Source organism: Tetrao urogallus (assembly GCF_951394365.1).
Source record: "Tetrao urogallus genome assembly, chromosome: 3".
Taxonomy (NCBI): domain Eukaryota; kingdom Metazoa; phylum Chordata; class Aves; order Galliformes; family Phasianidae; genus Tetrao; species Tetrao urogallus.
This window is the reverse complement of record NC_136815.1, coordinates 19660903-19680030: the sequence shown is the minus strand read 5'-3', so window position 1 is coordinate 19680030 and position 19128 is coordinate 19660903. Positions and strand designations below refer to the sequence as shown.

Genomic DNA, 19128 nt, shown 5'->3' with positions numbered 1-19128 from the left:
TTATTTATAGGATTAAATAGGTTGAATGTTTTTCACCTAAATCTAATAGGGATTGCTCCTTTCACTAAAAAAACAAAACAACAAACCTCAGCCTGTCCCCTTTTCTTACGCTCACTCAAGAAACAACTTTTGTTATCTACACGCTTTATAACTTTCAAATATTTGACTCTTCAAATGAAGAACACATGACATTCCTCATCGACACTGAACAGATTACAAATATATCTTGTCTTAGGGAAAGTTTGGGAAATGAAAATGCAAGCATTATATACCATCAGCCCTTGGAGAAAGCACAGTACTATTAAAACACTTTCCTGCTCAAGTTTTTGAGAAAAAGCTCAGGTACCTGTGAAATGAGTTCCTCTGGAATGACTGATGCTGGAATCACAGGTTGTGGCTGACTCCCCAGCAGACCGGATCCTCTGTCTCTCCCTGTGCGTATAACTCTGGTCTGCCTTCGAGAATCTCGAGCTCCAGCAGATGATCTCCCTGAAGATCCTCCTCCACTTCCACCAACCCCTGAACTCCAGCGGCTCCTAGAAGGATATAGATATATTTATTCTTATGGCACCATTTCCAGAAATATGGCGTCAGTTTTACTATTAATAATAACTTGTAGACTGTCTGAAAAGTACAAGAGATTGACTTCATAGGCAGACATTACTAAAGTCTGTCACAAAACTGATAAGAGCACAAGGTTATTTGATAAAGTTCTGAATCAGACAAGACATATAAAGCAGGACTCCAAGTGGAAGATGCCCAGGCCAATTCCCTGAGCTTCTAAAAGCAACAGGATCAGAAGTATAGTATCTAACACTCAACTGTTAACTTTTTACTATAAAAGCACAAAAGCAAAGCTCCAAGGTCAGTGGATTGACATGAGGTCTCTATACTCCCATGGCTCTTCAAAATTCTGAGACTTGATTCACATTAATAAACTGCCTTACACTACACTGAAAAAGATCAAGTAACAGACTTGATTGCAAGACAAACCTGATACCAGATAGTTCTTCAATTCACACAGGTTTTCAAGAGATACTCTACTCTGGCCCTACTGCTACTGGAGAAATCAGGACCAACTTTACAGAAAAGTATGTAGAAACTGACTGAATAAGCAGCTTTTTTTTTTTTTTTTTTTTTTTGTAAGTCAGTATTAAAACAAGATTAAAAAAAACTGATTTGTGGAAACAGACATCTCACAGCATTACAACTTCCTACTAATCTTAACACCATAGAACTGAGTTAAATGAATCTGCTCTGGAAGTAAGACTAGATGCTCTGTTGTCCTGAAAAGCTAGAAGAGACTCCAGTTTGTCTTCATGGTTATTGCACAAATCAACTGTAAAGGGTATTGCACATGGTATTATTGTTACTTTAAAAACAATTTTCAAAGATCTAGTATGGAAAAATCTATCAAGACAAGAGAAACGTTCTCTGAAACAATATCTAAAATTCACATTAAAAATGTATCATCTGCAGATGAAAAAGCTAATTAAAATAAAAAATAACTGCCTTACATTTTGTAGTTTAAGTTAATTGTTAACATCTTTCTCTTTCCTTCTGACAAGACCACACAGAGTAACTCAAGCATCTACCTAAGGTGAGGCCCTTTCACAGACACAACCACATTTTCAGGATTCTAGTCAGCAAACACACAGACAGTAGCTCAGTACAAGACAATAAGCAATACAATCATGACATCAGCAAATGTCTTATCTCATGATTTGGAAAAAGAGCTCACAAAAAGATACTAGCAGGGAGAAAAAAAGAGAAATTTCTTTTAAAGTAAGCTAGTTATTTTGCTTCTGCAGGCTGGTAAAAGGGCTGAGAGAAGACAAGTTGAAAGTCCATTTCAACTCTTGGCAGGGAAGACAGGTTTAAGAAAAGCTTATGTTAAGACTTGACTACCAATGCATCTCTCTACTTCAGTGTCGATGACAGTTGAGAGATCTAACAGTTGAAAATATTTGTATATATATAATGGCTCAAATATTCCAAGTGTGTCCTATCTTGACAACTAAGAGGCATCAGAAAACTGTTTTCTTTAAAAAAATAAAAATGAAAAAAATCACACCACACCAGCTATTTACTGTACTAGCTCAAGTTAGATCAGGTCTGGGGACACCCACTGACTTAGTGTATTGCCATCTTCAGGCATTAATTTTAGTGTAACTAAAAGATAATTAAAATGTGGTTGAAACCTGTTCTTTAAAAAACGACAGGAAACAGGCTTAACTCCTTGAACTCTATAGCATTTAATACACACACTCCTTTATATAACTTTGGTACAAAAACACCTTCATAAAATCCACCTCCCTTTTGTTTGCAAAGCCTTTTTTTTTTTTTTTTTTTTCTTCCCCCCTCTATCCAGACACCTTTCAAGTAGACTTGCATTCACCTGACATACTCTAAATCCCCTTTAGCTTAACAGGTCTGTGCCCCCAAACAACAGTGGAAGAAAAAAAAAAAAAAAAAAAAACAACCATAAGGACATAATTCTGACCTAAGCTTTCTAACCTAAAGAGATTACTGACGTTGAACCGCAGTCTTCATGTTCCCACATCTCCCCACCGCCCACTAGAATGACGGCCATCTTCCAAATCCCACCATCTAACTTAAGGACTCCACCATTTCAATATTTTAAGATTCGGTTTATGATGCAAGCACTCTCATTTAATGGAGAAGTTACAGTACCCAATGTTACTCTATGAATTTGGTGCATGCATAATTTTAATGGTTATGGTCAGGTAAAAATAAGTTCAACACATTCCTGATCTGAGGAGAAACATCTCGCACTTTCCATCAGCAGGTTTTTAAACACAACAGGACTAACATGCCTTTGAAGTTTAACAAATGAATTTAAATTCAGGAGTACAAAAGTTTCACAGGAAGCTGGGGTATGGGGTATCTTTCATGTAACTAATCTTCCAGCAAAATTAGCTTCTGTGGTAACAAATTCACATTGAAGGAAAAACTGTAGTTCTTCTCCCCTTTTAACAAGATGTTCATATGCAGAAAGTACAGTTTCTAAAAGCAAAGCTCTTTATTATGATTAGTTACCTCAGAAAAGCATGTTCAACTTCTTCTGAAAGTACGTAACAATTTACTTTGAATTGTGAATCTGTACGTGATTACATACAGATGATTTATTTAAAATTGCTATATGGAGGGACACCATCAATTTTAAAGCTAATGTTTAAAAAATTGAGTCTGTAGAGTTGATTCAGTACATAGTAAAACTTCAAAGGTCCTAAGTGATAACCTTTTAGAATGTTTCCTTCCTATTAATATGGATAAAAACCCCAACTAACAAAATGCAGCTTATTACTTAGGGCAGGAGTAAGGGAAGGCACAATAAAACTGAGTACATGAGCCCATACAGAGTACAGAATGAAGACTCTTCCTGCAGAAGTGCACTCCTTTTACTTTACAAGACAATCCTATTAGATAGCTAAAATTGATTGCGTCCCTCTAAAGAAACTGTATTTTACAATGATGTAACCAAAAGAAACAGTCAGAAGAAGACAACACAGCCAAAACAAGTTACTTTCCACACATACACGAAGAATGCTCCATATCCTATGTACTGAAGGGTCACTTGCATATCTGTCATTTTAACCAAGTCAATAATGTTTATTATACCCTATCTATACAACTGCTGTATAATTAATGATATGTTCCCTTACACATACTGCATACAATTTATATATGTGTATACACATATACTCAAATATGGAACAAACAGATTGCAGCCTCAATCCTATCAAAACTTACCCAAGGGTGTTGCCTGCCAGTCTGCCCAGAGTTTCAGAACCAGACAGAAACCATGGGGAGTCACTAGTCCTGCCTGGCCTGGATGTCCTTCCTGCCCCTGAGCCACTGCTCAACTTTGAACTGAAAGTAAAAGATGGTAAATCAGTCACAAAACAATCCCAAATGGGTTAAGAACAAAACCTGGAATCCCAGGTCTAAATTCTCAGGGACTTAGTCTGGTAACATACCAGCTTAAGCAACACCCTTGGGGAATATTCCAAACTAATCTAACTGTATATTAAGAGGTAAACTGAAGAAAGAAAATGGAAAGCATGTCTACTAGTTTGTATGTACACCAGCAATCCGTAACAGCACAGCTGCAAATACACATTAAGCTAATCAGTGATTTGAGATAGCCACTGTGTATTCAGTTAGAATTGGCAATTATCATTTGTACACATATGCTATCTGTAGACCTGAGCCTGAATTTGCCTCTTCAAGATTAATAAGCATTTTACATCCAAACAGTAACTGTTACGTAGTCCTGTTGAGGACTTACCTGGAGCTGAAAGTAGCAGATCTAGAAAGTAAGCCTTTCCAGATGGGACCGCTTTCAGAGTGGATTCTACAACAGGCTTAACACTTCAAAACAGTTTCTTTCACAATGACTATTTTTGGTAGGGTATGTTTCTTTAATTTATTGACATCCTATCTCACTTATGTTTTAGAGCCAAATCTAGTGTTTATTCCTACACCAGTTTGTCAAGCTAGGCTGTTTGGCTGCATCACCGTAACTGTTATGTATCTACTCAAAATACCCATTCCATAGGCAAACAAATACCAAACCAAAAAAGCAGTCAAGCTGCTTATACACTTCAAAGCAACATTTAATATAAAGAAAAGTGTTTCTTACCCATCACTATTATCAGGTTTACCCAATTCCAATCTGTCTGGCTGAACTGAAAAACCAATCCTGCAGACTCTACCATCCTATATTTAAAAACAAGAAAATGAAGCGTACAAAATTGAAATGCAAGACAGCGTTACAGGAAAAAAAAAGCAAGCAAAAACAAGTTTTCAGTTGCTGAAGATATTTATCAATTTGACATTTGAAGAATTAGTTTTAACTCTACAGTATCAAATTTGTTATCTGAACAGATTGAATCATTTACCTCAAGAAGAAATGCAGCATGATTTGGTCCCACCACACACTGTTTAATAGTAGCCTGTTCCAATACATTCAGAGGGGGGTGGCTGAAAACAAAAAGTGAGCATGTATAATATTTTTAAACTTTTGAAGCCTGGAAAAAAACAAAAAACAAAAAAACAAAACCAAAACACAACAAACAAAAAAAGCAAGCAACAAACAAGTGGTACATGGAAGGAACAGTGTGCAGCAAAAGTCACTGATAAAAACATTCAAGAATGACTAAACATGTATCGGTTAAAGCAACTGTGATGTGTTTCCAGTTATTACGAACAGAAAATGTAGAACAAAACATTAAAAATGACAGATTCTTCATTTGATTTGTTCATTAACAAAAAGTGCCATATTTCAGGAGTCATTTAATAAAGTGGGTATTTAATAATTTAGCATATCATAACCAAAAATCTAACATATTCACCTTAATAACAATTCTCTTACGTAAGGCATTTCTGAACATTAGTACTAGTACTGAAGCTTTAAGGCTACAGATACAATACAGTCTAAATTCTTGTTGGAAATATCATACTTTCCTAAATTACTTACAGCATCATGTAATACACCTTACCTGTTTAAATTATATTTGTTCAGCTTCTCTGATACCTCCCTTAGCCTGAAAAAAAAAAAAAAAAAGAAATGAAGATGTTAGATGTTATTTGAGAAATATCCTTCTATTGTACGTAACACCCACTTAACTGGCACAATTACAACACGATTTTGCATAGTTGGCAGGGATACTTCAAGATACTACACACTGATTAAATAGAAAATCTAAATCTCACATTTAACTATTAACAATCTGCTGAACAGCAAACAAACCCGCTGACATTACAGTAGGGGACAGTGAAAGTGCATTATTGGAATCAATTTACTACCAGATGCAATGAAGCTTAATATAAATGGTACTCACTGCTCGGAGACTACATCAGAAATGAGGGTACTCAGTTTCAAATTAAGTTTTTGTTTTGAAGGTTTTTTGTTTTACAGTGTTACCCTTCCACCTACTACCTTGCCACAGAATCCTCGTTCTCCTGCATTTTGGTATCTTTTACAAATCACTATCAGAAGAGTGCCTTGTTACAGTCATTAATAACTTCACACACTAGCAGAGGAAGCAACAAGCACTAACTCTAGATACGTTTTTACTTCCTTCTAATGAGTTTCAATACAGAATCCCACAGCAGACTTGATTTCCACGTTCTAAGGAATCCAAGTACATGCTATGTTTGAGCTAAACAGTAAGCTCCCCAGAACCAAATGGACTGGAAAATACATACAAAAGCCAGCATCAAAAGGCACAAACAAAAAAAACTGACCAGTAGAAAAAATAACTCGGATAAAACTCATCATTTTCTATGGGATTATTAAAAGTATCACATTTATTAAAAGGGAAACTGTTTCCAAAAGAACCTCCAGCTCAGCTCACTTGTATGGTAGGGCAGCAAAGTGGAAGATAAGAACCCAAAAAGTTGGTCAATCCACAGACTAGTTCTGCTTAGCCAGCACAGAGTCCCAAAATAGAAACCAACACAGTAATTCCTACCCTTACCACTGACCTAGAAAAGATGCTCTCATAATACCAGGTAGGCATTTCAGGTAAATCTTGGGCTTCTGCCTTCCAAAATACAAGCAATCTGAAAGAGTTCCTACAGACCTTCCAAACTTTAGCTAGAGTATTTGCATTATAGAAACTTAAAAAAAAAAAAAAAAGAAAAGAAAAAAGAAAAAAAATCAAGAGATGAAGCCTGTAAAATAAAAGTCTTCCTAATGGAAGACTCTTCTTTATTATGTTTATCTTAATACCAAGATTAGTTATCAAGTTAGGTTATCCAGTAACCAAGTACACAGCACCTGGGGGGAGGATGGAGAGTGGAAGGGAGAAAGAAACCACATCTGTTAGAGAAACAAAATAATTTACGCTGATAGAAATAGCTTTACACTCAATACAAGCACAAAATAGAAGTATCCCAGTGAAAGGGGAGCAGGCAGGAGGCAAACACTGGCAGCCACACTCTGCACTCCCAGCCAAGCTGCTGCTCTTCCAGGGGGGCAGTGGCAGCATCCCAACTACCAGCCACAGCTTCTTCACACAGAGAAGGGAAGATTCCGTGAAGGCCGCGTCCAAAAAGTGACTACTGAACGTGAACTTCATATTCCACCATACACCATAGAAGGTACCCCATACCAGTTATGAATTACTGTGGGATACTGAATGAAACCCCAAAGATGAGTGCCACATAGTCTAAATGCTACAAAGTCCTATAAACCAGCAGCGATCTGCTGCACAACATATGGCTAGGTAAACATCCTTGAGGTTTCATTTCTTAAGCGTATCACCAGGAGATTACAAGGAACACTGACTAGGTCTCTGTTAGCATTCCTCCTCTTGGCAAGCAGGAATGGGAAAACCACCTCTAAGTTCACAGCATTGCCTGAAGAAAAGCTGGCAGCACATAAAGTAATGCTTCACTGGGAACAGTTACTAATGGTCTACCCACAACATCTAGCTCCTTTATGAGCTTTATGTCATGACTATAGTAAGAGACTTACCCAATTTGTAAAAAATCATCTTCACCTTTTTTTAACTTGTTAAAAAAAAAAAAAGTGATAGGGAAAACATTCAGCAAGGTAAGAGTTGCATGTTCTATGAGACTGTCAGCAATGCCAGTCTGAAGAGCAGATCTACCTGCAACAAGTCAAGATCAAAAGAGAGCTAACATGGTTCAGAGAGGTTTCTGACAACACCTAGAGTGAGAGAGCAGGTTATAAGCTACAATACTGAAAGTATTATGCTTGCACAAACCTCCCCATCTGTTTTGCAGCTGCTGTATCAGACTTGAACCACAAAGACTTGAATTTGTTACAGAACATCACTAAGTTTAAAAAATACAAATGCCCCGACCAAACGAAAAGCCAGGAGGAGGTCAGTGCCCCATCCCTGCAGGGGCCTCACCTCATCCCTGCTGCCACTGGGGTCTGTGCCAACCACAATCACAGAACTAAGCCTGCTGAAAGGTAAGCATAAAACAACCATGTTGGATGTTTATGCAGAGAATGTGTTTGTGCAATTAAAATTCTAAATCATTTCACAAAAACTGTTTCCTGCAGCGATCCATTACTGTGCTTGCAGAGCTGCTGGGTATTGTGCTACAGACCCTTCACAGGACAAATGCTAAGTGCAGCTTTAAGATCAGGTTAACTGTAACAGTGAGATTCCATCATCTCCACTGATGGTGTCCCAAAAGCAGAAACAGAGGCAGAGATGATTTAATCAATTCTTGCATTAAGGAATGCCAACACTGAAATCTCTTATTCAATCTTTCTTATCTCTGATCTCCGATATGAATGTGCAGGGAGGTTAAGCCTTAAAAAGCAAAATCTCATTAAAGGCAGTTAAGCTATTTCAAAGGATAAAGGCGGAAGCACTGTGTGTTTGGCTCACAAGCAGATTTTTGGTGAAATACTGGACAAAATGTCAGTCGATAGCTTCTGTGTTAAGATGCACATTCTTTAAATAGCCCAGCCAAAACTGATGCAAAAATCAGTTGTGAAGAAAGACAAGCAGTCAGCCTGCAGCCATGTCGGGGTTTCCCTTATTTCCGTTTGAGCAGCTACAACTTCTAGCTTCTTCAAACTGAGCAGTAGAGAAAGGAGCTACACTCACATCAAGCAACATAAAAGACTCCAGGTCAGGACCACAGGAGCTCAGCCTTCACATGGGGCACTCTATGCACCAGAGGTTATTTCTCTCAAAATATACTTATCTTTCCAGAGAAATTTATCCGAGGAGCCCTCCATCTGTGCCATCTCACCACAGAAAATCAAGCAAGGCTCAGAAATGCAAGAGAGCTGCAGAGCAAACTCAGTTCATACTACCAGGTACAGTACTGAAGTTCTTCCGTAAATTTTAAAGCAATTTTACTTAACTTACACAAGTGCTGAAATTCACACAAGTTAAATTTCATTTCATAACTTTTATCCATTTGATAAGAATGGAAGCTTTCTTCATGAAAGTAAGCAATCTGTCCTAAGATTTAATATAGGCTTTCAACGTAAACATTCACCACACTCAGCTTTCAAAATGCATCCCTTGCTGGTCATCCTTGGGGAACAGCCATCTTTCATGAGCACTTTCATCACACCAGGCTCAGCTCACTGCCCAACAAAGCAACCAGAGGACGTGAGCCAAACTACCTGACCACTCTAAAGTTTTTTTTTACTTGTTCCACTTATGTACATCCATCTTCCTCTCCAAGCCATGTGTTAGGAAACTAGTAGTTAAAAAGAAAGGAAAAACATTTTTGACACTCACTAGACATATGCAAGACCTTCTTAATCTGGTAAGTATCGTGAAAGCACGATGCACTGTAAATAGAAATCTCATCCAATAGCTGTAGCAAGAATTGCATCATTTTCTCTTCAAAGACTTACTCACCCCTGAACAGCAACAAAAAACATTTACAGGTGCTAATATCTAATCTGACGTGTTGCAGCTTTAGGCTAATAAGAGTACATTAAAACAATTAAAGCAATTTCCACCATCTCCAAGATGAAAACCTTCACTGAAGCAGAGGAAGCAACTTTTCACTTCTCTCTGTAACTTTAGCCTAAATTTCTAAGTGTCAACTGGGTATTTAAAGAACACACCGCAAAACTCACTGAAGTGAAACAATCCAAACATGGCATTTAAATACAGAGAAGTAAAGATGTTCCCACACTGTGCATCTCCAGAAAGAAGAAAGCCTTTTTGTGCTCTGCAAATAACACTGTGCAGTCCCAGACACAGTATCAAAGGATTCTCTTCATTTTTTTCTCCTGAAGTTGTTCCTTTGCAGCATTACAGTATAGTCGAAATCCCTCCAAAGCAAACCTGGCTTTCTGAGGCGCACAGCTCATCACAGCCCTTTTTCTGCTTTGCCGAAAAGTAGATTCTCTCTTCTCCACCCATACTGCAGGCACAGCAGTCCAGGTGCTTCCCCTCAGCGCAGCTAGCATTCTGACTCCTCTACAAGAGCTCGTAAAGCAGCACAGTATCTCCTCTTTCACATCTGGTCTACAGCAGTCCTGTTTCAGGGCACAGCTTCACTCAATACAGCTTAGTGCCACAAGAGAAGCAGACAGCACACCAGCAAACCCCTGCTAAGCTCCCACACCTAATCATCCAGGGAGGGCAATCCCCAACACATGATCTGTCCCCACTACATGGTTCATCTCACTGGAATGCTTCATTAAGGACCTTTAAATCCCTGCTGTAGAAACAGATACAGTTCACCAAAGTCAGCAAATTGTGTCAGTGTCTTTTGGTGGCAGGGAGGGTTGCAGGTAGTGATGCTTAAAGTGAGGTCAAAGCTGAAAGAAAGAACTTCAGACCTTCACTGAAGGTCAGACAACACCTCTGCTCTCTCAAGAGCTTAAAAAAAAAAAAAAAAAAAAGATTAAAACTCAAATTCTTTTCTCATTTTCTCTCCTTTCTTTTTTTGAACTTCTTTGTATTTACCAGAAAGAAAAAGATGTACCTGCGATCATTTTCACAGTTCATAGAGAATGGCAAATCTGCATGTTGAAAACAAAAGAATGTACACAGAGATGTTTAAGAAAACAAAATCTTGCAAGATGAAGAGAAATCTGATTGATCCCACCTTCACCAAAGGAAGCATCACAGATCTGCAACTTCCAGCGATAAGAGTAAGGCCTACAGCTCTCATCAAAACCACTTCCAGATCAGTAAATATTTCTTTTCCAGTTAAAGCTTTGATAAAAGATAGTGTAGAACAAATACTTCTATGTATAAGCAGTGTCAGACTCCACAGAGGAAAATATGTGATGAAACAACATGTAACAGTGTTCGGAGGCCCCAGTTAAGATCCACCTCACCGCTGAGATGAAGGCAAACACGCTGCAGAAAGCAATACCACAAAGTCCTGAGCACAGAGTGCTGAAGCTTCCCTAGGAGCTGCTTTCCAGCAACTGCAGCTGTATGGCTATCACAGCCCTGGATCACTTGTGATATTCCTAAGCGTCTACGGTGATGGTTGGAGCACAGAAAAAAAAAAAAAGAAAAAGAAAAAAACCGAAACCAGTCAAACAAAGTATGCTCCTATGTACTCCTTTCCACTCTTTTTTCCTAAAGACACAGATTTCATAAAGTGGTGAGAGCCTCCAGCAGCCTCCATGCAATCATCTGCCGAGTTACACTACTGCTGTCACAAAACTCAGTTGGCAGACCTCATGGCTGGCAATAAACCAACACTGATAGCTGGTAGCTCCAACACAGTCAACTTCCAAAATAGCACTAATCATCTGAGTGATTTTGGTTTTTATTCCACATGCTATATTATAAGATTTACATAAAAAGTTAAATATCAGAAATGCAGGGGATCAAGGCTATTTTGACGCATCTTTTCTGGCAACAGGTAGCAACTGGCTTACTGAAAAAGAGCTACCCAAATTTCATCTATTTTTGGATACACGCAATATAGGAGTCTCCAAGAGACATCTTATGGTATAACATAATAGACTTGGGATTACAAAAATAGCTACTGAGCATGTCTGCACTTCAAGAAGAGGCAAGCTCCATACCTTTCTATGGGTACAACTTCTCTGTCAAATGTACCAAAGATCTTGAAATAAATACAAAACTGCTTTTTTTTTTTTTTTTTGTCTCTGGAAGGGAAGAGTGAAGTAAACAGTACTGGGGAACACTGACAAACTCTTAACACTGTGCTCTACATTTTAATTGTCAAAATAACATTAAAATAACACTAGGCCAAAAAGATACCAAATTGATGTGAAAGGTGAATAACTGTTGCTATAGTGGACTAATCTGTACTGTGACCACTTTCATTTAAACTGATTAGTTCAAAACCTTGCCCCAAAAACATGCATACCTTGAAAATTACATTTTCATGCTTAATTCAATACTTCCTTACCTTCAATTTTTAATTTCCCACTTTAAAATCCTCTAGCCACTATAACTAGGCCTTGGCCCCATGTTCTCTGGGGCACAGAGATGCCCACTGAGTGTGGCCTTCTATGTGCGTTAATCAAAACCAAGCCCATATAGGAGTTCACTGAATTCAAGTGTAAAACAATCAACTGAAAAGCACACGTAGTTTTTCCTATCTGATTTTCTTTCCCTTAAGGTGGCTGTTGAGTTGATACAAGGAAAGACAGAACTTTTAACATAGAATAAAATTAGCTACCAAGACTGCAGACAATGTAATCACCACTATGGAAAGTACTCCAAAGTCCCCCCTCCCCCCCATTTTCAAACACATCCCACATTCTATTTCATTTAATTCAAGAACAGCTGACCATAAGTGTTACAGCACAGTCAGAGCACACTGCAGAGCTTACCATGCTCTGGTACGTCTTTGGTTGCTTTACTGAAGCATTAAGTAATTTCTTACATAACTGTTCAGTACACAATCACATTTATTTACTCAAACTTCATAAAGTTTAAGAAAAAGGGTATTATGCACGTTCATTAAACCCACATGGCTTAGTTATATATTTATGACATACCTCCTTTGAGTTTCCACAAAGCATACTTCTGCAAGATTTAATAAACACACTTACTATACCAGAGTTGCCTTAGAAATATGCAATTGATCACAGACTTTAACCTTTAGAAAATAATTAGAACGTGGACACTGACTGACAGCTTAGATTTCTCAGAATTAAAGTTGTTTTCTGACAGCTCTGACATACATTGCCATCCCTAAAACACAGCTGATATTAATCCTTACTTCTTCATTGGTAGAATCAACAAAAATGCCCAAACTGCACAGATAATTTGAGAACGAAGAAAAACGAGGCTGCGTTTGTGGCCCAACTGCTATTTTCCTGAGTTCCTCGTGACTGCTCACAACTACTCTCATCCCAGATCACATTCACAGTGCAGTTTCGCATTACAGTAGCCAAAATAAACTTGCTGCTTTCAAAATGGAAGGAACTCAGTCTTGTTTCCTCTTCCCTTGCTCTTCACTCCCATTCTCCCTCCTGCAGCACTTTCCAAAATCCTCCCTTGTTCAGTGTAGACTGAACACTACCCTGATGTGTACCCACTCCAGAGTTATACTCATCAATCCACAAAACTGTGCTTACTGTAGTTTACCATCAAGCCATTCACTGTGGGATCAGACTCACAGCTGATGGAACATGAGAGGTGAGACAAACAAACCTTTCTCATTCTGTGAGGGCAGTTACTTTGATTTACACTTTCTCATCAAAGTTCCAGCAAGGACATTCACAGTCAATCACACGTGCGCTCAAAGGAAACAGCCTTTGGGCCACAGCACAAAATACAGACAGAAAAGGACCCTGGCAAAGCAAAGTCCAAACAGGCACGGACAATGTATGTGTAAGCAACCTCAGACAATCAGCCAAGTATCAAAGGATGCTCACAAGTAAACTCTGAGCAGCTAGTGAGAAATTTGCCTTGGAAGTTATGAAGTATACATACACGCAATTTATTTAAGCTGTTTAAACAACAGAAGTTAAATTAGTTTAAGTGTGGAATAAATCATATTCTTATTTACCAACTAAATTAGAATGAGGCTGCCCAAAGATAAGTCGGATTTCTTATTCAGATCTACAAGGAAAAAGAAAAAAAAATGCCTCACACATTTAAGAAAGTAAAGAAAGAATGTGCAGGCAGAATTTCCACGGAACCTACTTCGGTTCATAGATGAAGATGATAATAAACTGAAGAACATGCTCAAGTTCCCAAATTATTCTCCTTCAGCAATACTGAAATCAAGAGATCAAACATTAATGCCCTGCTTTCTACTGCATGAACCTCACTGGTGGTACAAACCTAAAGTCTGGCAATAATAACACCTTGACAGCCCTGCCATTCCCTCACTCCAGTCTAGAAGAAGTCGGCACATCTCCAGTCACTGAAGCTCATGAAGCAGTTGTAACTCGTGCAATTCAAATGCCATATTAGCAATGTTTCCCCACAAACGAACACACCTATTTCTCTTAGAGGTAAGCTAATTTCACTTGGGCTACACTAGATTAGGAAGCAGTTTAAAGCATACCAAAATAAACCACTGACCAGAGCTCAAGTAATTACAGAAGGCTGTAGTAGTGCACCCCTCCCTCTCCTGGGCAGGAAGTCTCCCAGTAGGACCGAGGACATGGAAGATGGAGCTCTGAACTTCAGGCACTTGGAACATTCCCTCTCCTGCAGGCATCTGAGGCCAGGACACAGCTCCTCATCCCTGCTGGCTTCCTGCACAGAGCCACACCACACCCTGCCCCAGCTCCTTCCAGCAACATCTGCTAGGGATTTTTAACTGATTTGTTCATCGGTATACGCAGAGGGGATAGAAAGTCTGCTGGAGCAGCAGCCCACGCATCCATTCTTCACTCGCCCATTACTTGGAAATGATGCTTTTGGGTACCCAAGCAAGGAGACACACAAGCACAGGTTAAAAGAATATCTCTTGCCAGGTACTTTTTTCATGGAGGTTGATTATCAGAGAGCGTAAGCAACATGGACTATGTAAATTTAGAATGCGAGTTCATTTCTCAGTTTAGACATGGCCTAAATTAAGTAACGTTCAGATAACAGAGAAAGGCACTGAATGTATTAAGGGAGAATAAACTCACTTAGAAGCAAGAGACTTCTTTCTTCCCCCAAAGCTGACTGCGCATAAATACCCACAGAAGCCCAGAATGAGCTTTCTCAGTCCCATTACTTACTTCAAAGAGCGTACCGTGAGAAAACGTATTTCATACCACTCACCTTACATTCAGAATACCCAGTTTAACTAAATTCATTAGGTCTCATCTTCACAGGGGAGAAAAAAAGCCTATTAACCATGCGTCAATAACCACTTCAGAAATGGCATCTTACCTTCTTTATGCTGTAACTCGAATGGCTTAGCTGATAAAAATTTTCTTGTAAGAAAGTAATAGCAAAGGCAAAGCCTTAAGACAAATCCTGTCCTTAACGGGAGCTCGTATTCAGAAAGCCACAAAGCCTAATGCAAGGTGAAAGACTTCCCTTTCCACACAGCAGCAAGTTCAGCTGCCCCTGTGAGGTTTCATAACAGCCAAGAAATGGTTATTTGTCATCATTATACCCATTTCCTACCCTAACATAAAATAAAAAAATAGGAAACAAACCAAAAAAAAGCCATTAACTAACACTTGGTATCTATCAAATTGTGTGCCAAGCTTCCTTTACAAAGTGCGAAGTCCCCAACCCTGAAACATACATGGAACAGGTGGATAACCAATAAATATATTTAACTCGCACTGCAACAGAAGCTAGGCATCTCCTTTTCAAAGGTTAAAGTAATTATTTATGTCCCAAATGCTTTATGAAGTTGTTTCTTAAACTGCAGGTCATACTCATTTTTCCTCACATTAGGGCTTTCATATTCAGTTCAAACAGAATGCTGGGGTTGGGGAACCCCAAGTTGCCCATCTTCCCAAATAAATTTACCAGAAAAGTCTTAACTACTTCATCCAAAACCCAAGCGCAGTCTGTCACTCACGGATGGTTGGACAGGGTGTTCCTGTGGGCCTTTTTCAACCTTACTGATTCCACGATTCCAGGATTTCAAGCGAATGAATCCTAACAGCTTCAGCTTCAGAAGCAAACCTAACAGTGCACTCCATGGGCTTCTTCCAGTGCAGCTAGCTTCTGAACATCTGAACAAGCACCATGAACAAGCAAATGTTGGAAGCAGAGAGAATTCCAGTGACCACCATCAAGACACAATGCTAACCATTTCCAAAAATGCTAATTAAGAACTACTGTCCCATTACACCTGTGCAATCAGGCATCTTCCAAACTGTTGGGTTCTACAGTTACTTTCTCACTGTTCTCCAAGTTGCTGCATGAGTAAAAAGGATACATAATTGCACAGAAAAGTGAATAAAAAGTGCAGGACAGAATGACATAAACTGCACCAAACCCAGCTGAAGAGAACTGCCACCTCATATTGTGGAGACAGCCTAAGAACAAAACTTCAACAGAAGGATGCTTTCCAAATTCAATTCACCCACTTACCATATCTACAAAGATGATTAAGCATAGTGTTATCAAATACTTTCTTACAAAAAATTGAAAGCCATCAAGTATCCTGAACACATCAAGAAAACAGGTTTTAAACGTGATTACTGCATCCATGAAAGGAATATAATCGACCATGTTCTTTGTGCACTACTAATGAACTTATACAACAAAGTTATAGTCCCCAACTCAGATTTTAAGATGTGATCATTACTCAGAAAGCAGATAGGAAACAAGTCAGGCTATGGCCACCATATGCAGCACTGACTGCAATGGGCAAAGGGTGGAAGAAACATCATAGAATGAATCACAGAACAGCCTGGGTTGAAAAGGACCACGAAGATCAACTAATTTCAATCCCCCTGCTACGTGCAGGGTCACCAATCGCTAGATTGGGCTGCCCAGAGCCACATCCGGCCTGGCCCTGAATGCCTCCAGGGATGGGGCATCCCATCATACAGAAATGATAAGTTCCAAGATCCTAACTGCTACTTGCATAAATATGAAAATTCATTAAGCTCTCTTGATCCTGATCTATAGGGACAGAACAGCTACTGCTAACACTGACCTGGCATTTCCAGCACCCTATTTATAAATTGTTGCAACTTCACTGCACTATAAGTTCTGAAGCACAGCCACCACACTTGTAAAATGACACTTATGAAATAGAAATGTATGCCTTGCAGCTCAGATCAAGAGCTACCTGATTTTTTCTGAATAAGACACTACTTCAGGGCACCTCTACTGCCTTCTCCACATATTAATTACCACACCTGATGAAGCTTCCTGTATCAACCAGAAGTCACAAGTGCTGCTGCTGCATTAAGGAGCAGAAAAAATAACTTGGGAAGCATTATGAAGACTTCAGGGCCACCATATTAAATGGTAAGTCAATAAAACACATAACATTAAAGAAAAAACTGACAAGCTCTCTCACTCTAAACAAGGCACGATAATTACATACTAAATGGGTCCATCAACATTAAAAAATAAAAAGAAAGATAAAGAAAAAACACTGGGGTCCTTTCAAGTTGAAAGTCCTCAACCACTGCCCTAAGTGAAAACAGCCCAAGGAGGAAACAGAACTCCTAGCACAGCATCACCTGTCTGTCTGTCACTCTAAGGGTGCAGGATGCATGCCAGAGCTGCATGGCAGCCAGGAGGCAGCCAAGCAACCCCCTACAAATGGGCAGGCCTCCTCTGGATCAGGTCCTGAAAAACGCATCAGCAGGTTAACAAATAAACAAACACATCACATTGAGATGTTTCAAGTCCAGGACCTGTTTCCTTTCCCTCTGTAAGGGCAGGGATGATGCAGTTTGGCAGAAGTTTTATCTCTATGATGACCTATTTTCCTTGCCATAAGCTCTGGGACCTCAGCTGTGCATTAATGGAGATGTCTCAGCAGAGATTTGTCACTTCTCCTAATGCAAAGTGCCAACAGCAGCAAAGTTAGCTGGACCCTAACCTACCCTGCAGCCTGGTCAGATGAGAAACCAGAGGAACGGCAATACAAGCCTGCACTTCTATAAATTATAATTATCAAGAAGATATTTATAAAAAACAAGCAACACTTTTCAGCAGTGTAAAAAAAAATAATAAATTTAAGTCTTTATGCAGAAACGATTAAAAATCCAGAGCTATTTGCACATATGCCTCTAAGAAACAAACATTAGGACCTACACGTTCTTAAGAACGACGAGGTAAGCGCAGCGGTGGCATTTACAAACTACGATGCGGGCTGACCACGATTACTGCAGGAAAACACTGGGCTGCAACGCACAGTACTGTCAAATCCGCACCAAGCAGGCAGGAGACCTCGCTCCCAAGATGTATTTCCTCCCGAGTGCTCCGCTTTGGCCCCCTCCGCGGCGACTAACAAAGTTGGCCGCGAGGTTTCCCGGCCGATCTTTGCCGAGCCGCCCGCAGCGGCCATCAGGAGGAGCCGGGCCGTGCCTTTATCGCCTCAGCAGCCGCACAGCCCGGCAGGCAGCGCAGAGCGGAGCAGAGCAGCACAGCGCAGCGTAACGCAACCATCCCCCCGCACCGTTACGGCCGCCCCGCATCGCCCCCCCCGCAGCCTGGAGCTCCTCGGGGGAGCGGGGGGGGGGCAAACTTTGGGGCCAAGGCTGCGCAGAGACGGGGGTTCTGGTCGAGGCGGGCGCCGAGGCCCCCCGGGACAGCCACCAGGCGGCCGTACGGGAAGAGGGGGGATCCCTCCGCGCCTCCCGGAGCTCCCCGGTCCCTCCCCCGCCCCGCCGGGGGCCGAGCCGCGCCGGCGGCCCCTCCCCTCCGCCCCCCGCCGCGCGGGGCCTGCCCCTCACCGGTCATTGAGCTGATCCTCGGTGCCCGGCAGCGGGTGCACCACGAAGTGGATCGAGGTCATGGTCGGCGCCGCCGCCGCCGCCGCCCCCCCCGGCGGCGGGAGAGAGGGAGGCGGGCGGGCGGGGGCCGGGCACACAATGGGGGCGGGGGGGAGGGGGGCGCTCGGCCTCCGGCCCTCCCCCGGGAGTGCTCGCAGCCGCCGGCGAAGCGCCGGGCTCGCTGGGAGACGCGCAGGACTCGAAGGAGATCCGGCTAAGCTGCGTCGGCGCCGGGAAGAAGCTCGTCCCGCACCGCGCTCACACACGCGCCGCCATCTTAACTTCCAGCGGGCCCTTCTCCCTCCCTCCGTGCGCTGAGCCGGGCGGGGCGGGGCCGCGTCGCGTAACCACGCTGCAACGCTCGCACCGAGTGGCGGACGCGCTGCCGGGCGGGGCCGTTTCACTAAAACCGCCGCCGATAGGTAGGCGGCTCGCGCCGTGCGCGGTGACGTCATGCGCGGGGGCCGTAGTAGACCACGTGAGGGGGGCGGCGAGAGCCTAGCCCGCGCCTCGGGGAGACCCGCGCGCCGCCCCTCCCCCTCCCCCCCCCCCCCAGCGTCCTCTCAGCCCCGTGCCTGGCGGGCCGCCCGCAGCTCTCGGGGGTGGGGTTCGCCGCCCTTGTGCCGGCCGTGGGGTTTCCCTGCCCTCTCGCTGCCTGCGCTGGGTCGTTTTCCGGAGCTGACGGCGCGTGTGTGACTCGCGGCGGCGCGGCCCGGCCGCTCCGTGACGGAGTCGCCCCTCACGCTTGAGGAGCGCGCGGCCGTGCGGCGCCGAGA

At 41.7% G+C, this 19128-nt stretch overlaps 1 protein-coding gene across 1 annotated transcript in view; it reads right to left on the bottom strand.

The window, feature by feature from the left end:
- Positions 1-18375, bottom strand: part of UBR5 (ubiquitin protein ligase E3 component n-recognin 5) — a gene marked incomplete at both ends in the record, with an annotated part of 77910 nt that extends 59535 nt beyond the window's left edge. Inside the window, 6 exons of the mRNA XM_079533926.1 lie at positions 347-536; positions 3775-3894; positions 4667-4743; positions 4926-5007; positions 5526-5570; positions 18314-18375. Of these exons, the coding sequence (XP_079390052.1) occupies positions 347-536; positions 3775-3894; positions 4667-4743; positions 4926-5007; positions 5526-5570; positions 18314-18375 (576 nt within the window). The remainder of the gene's footprint in view (positions 1-346; positions 537-3774; positions 3895-4666; positions 4744-4925; positions 5008-5525; positions 5571-18313) is intronic.
- Between the last annotated feature and the right edge of the window lie 753 nt (positions 18376-19128).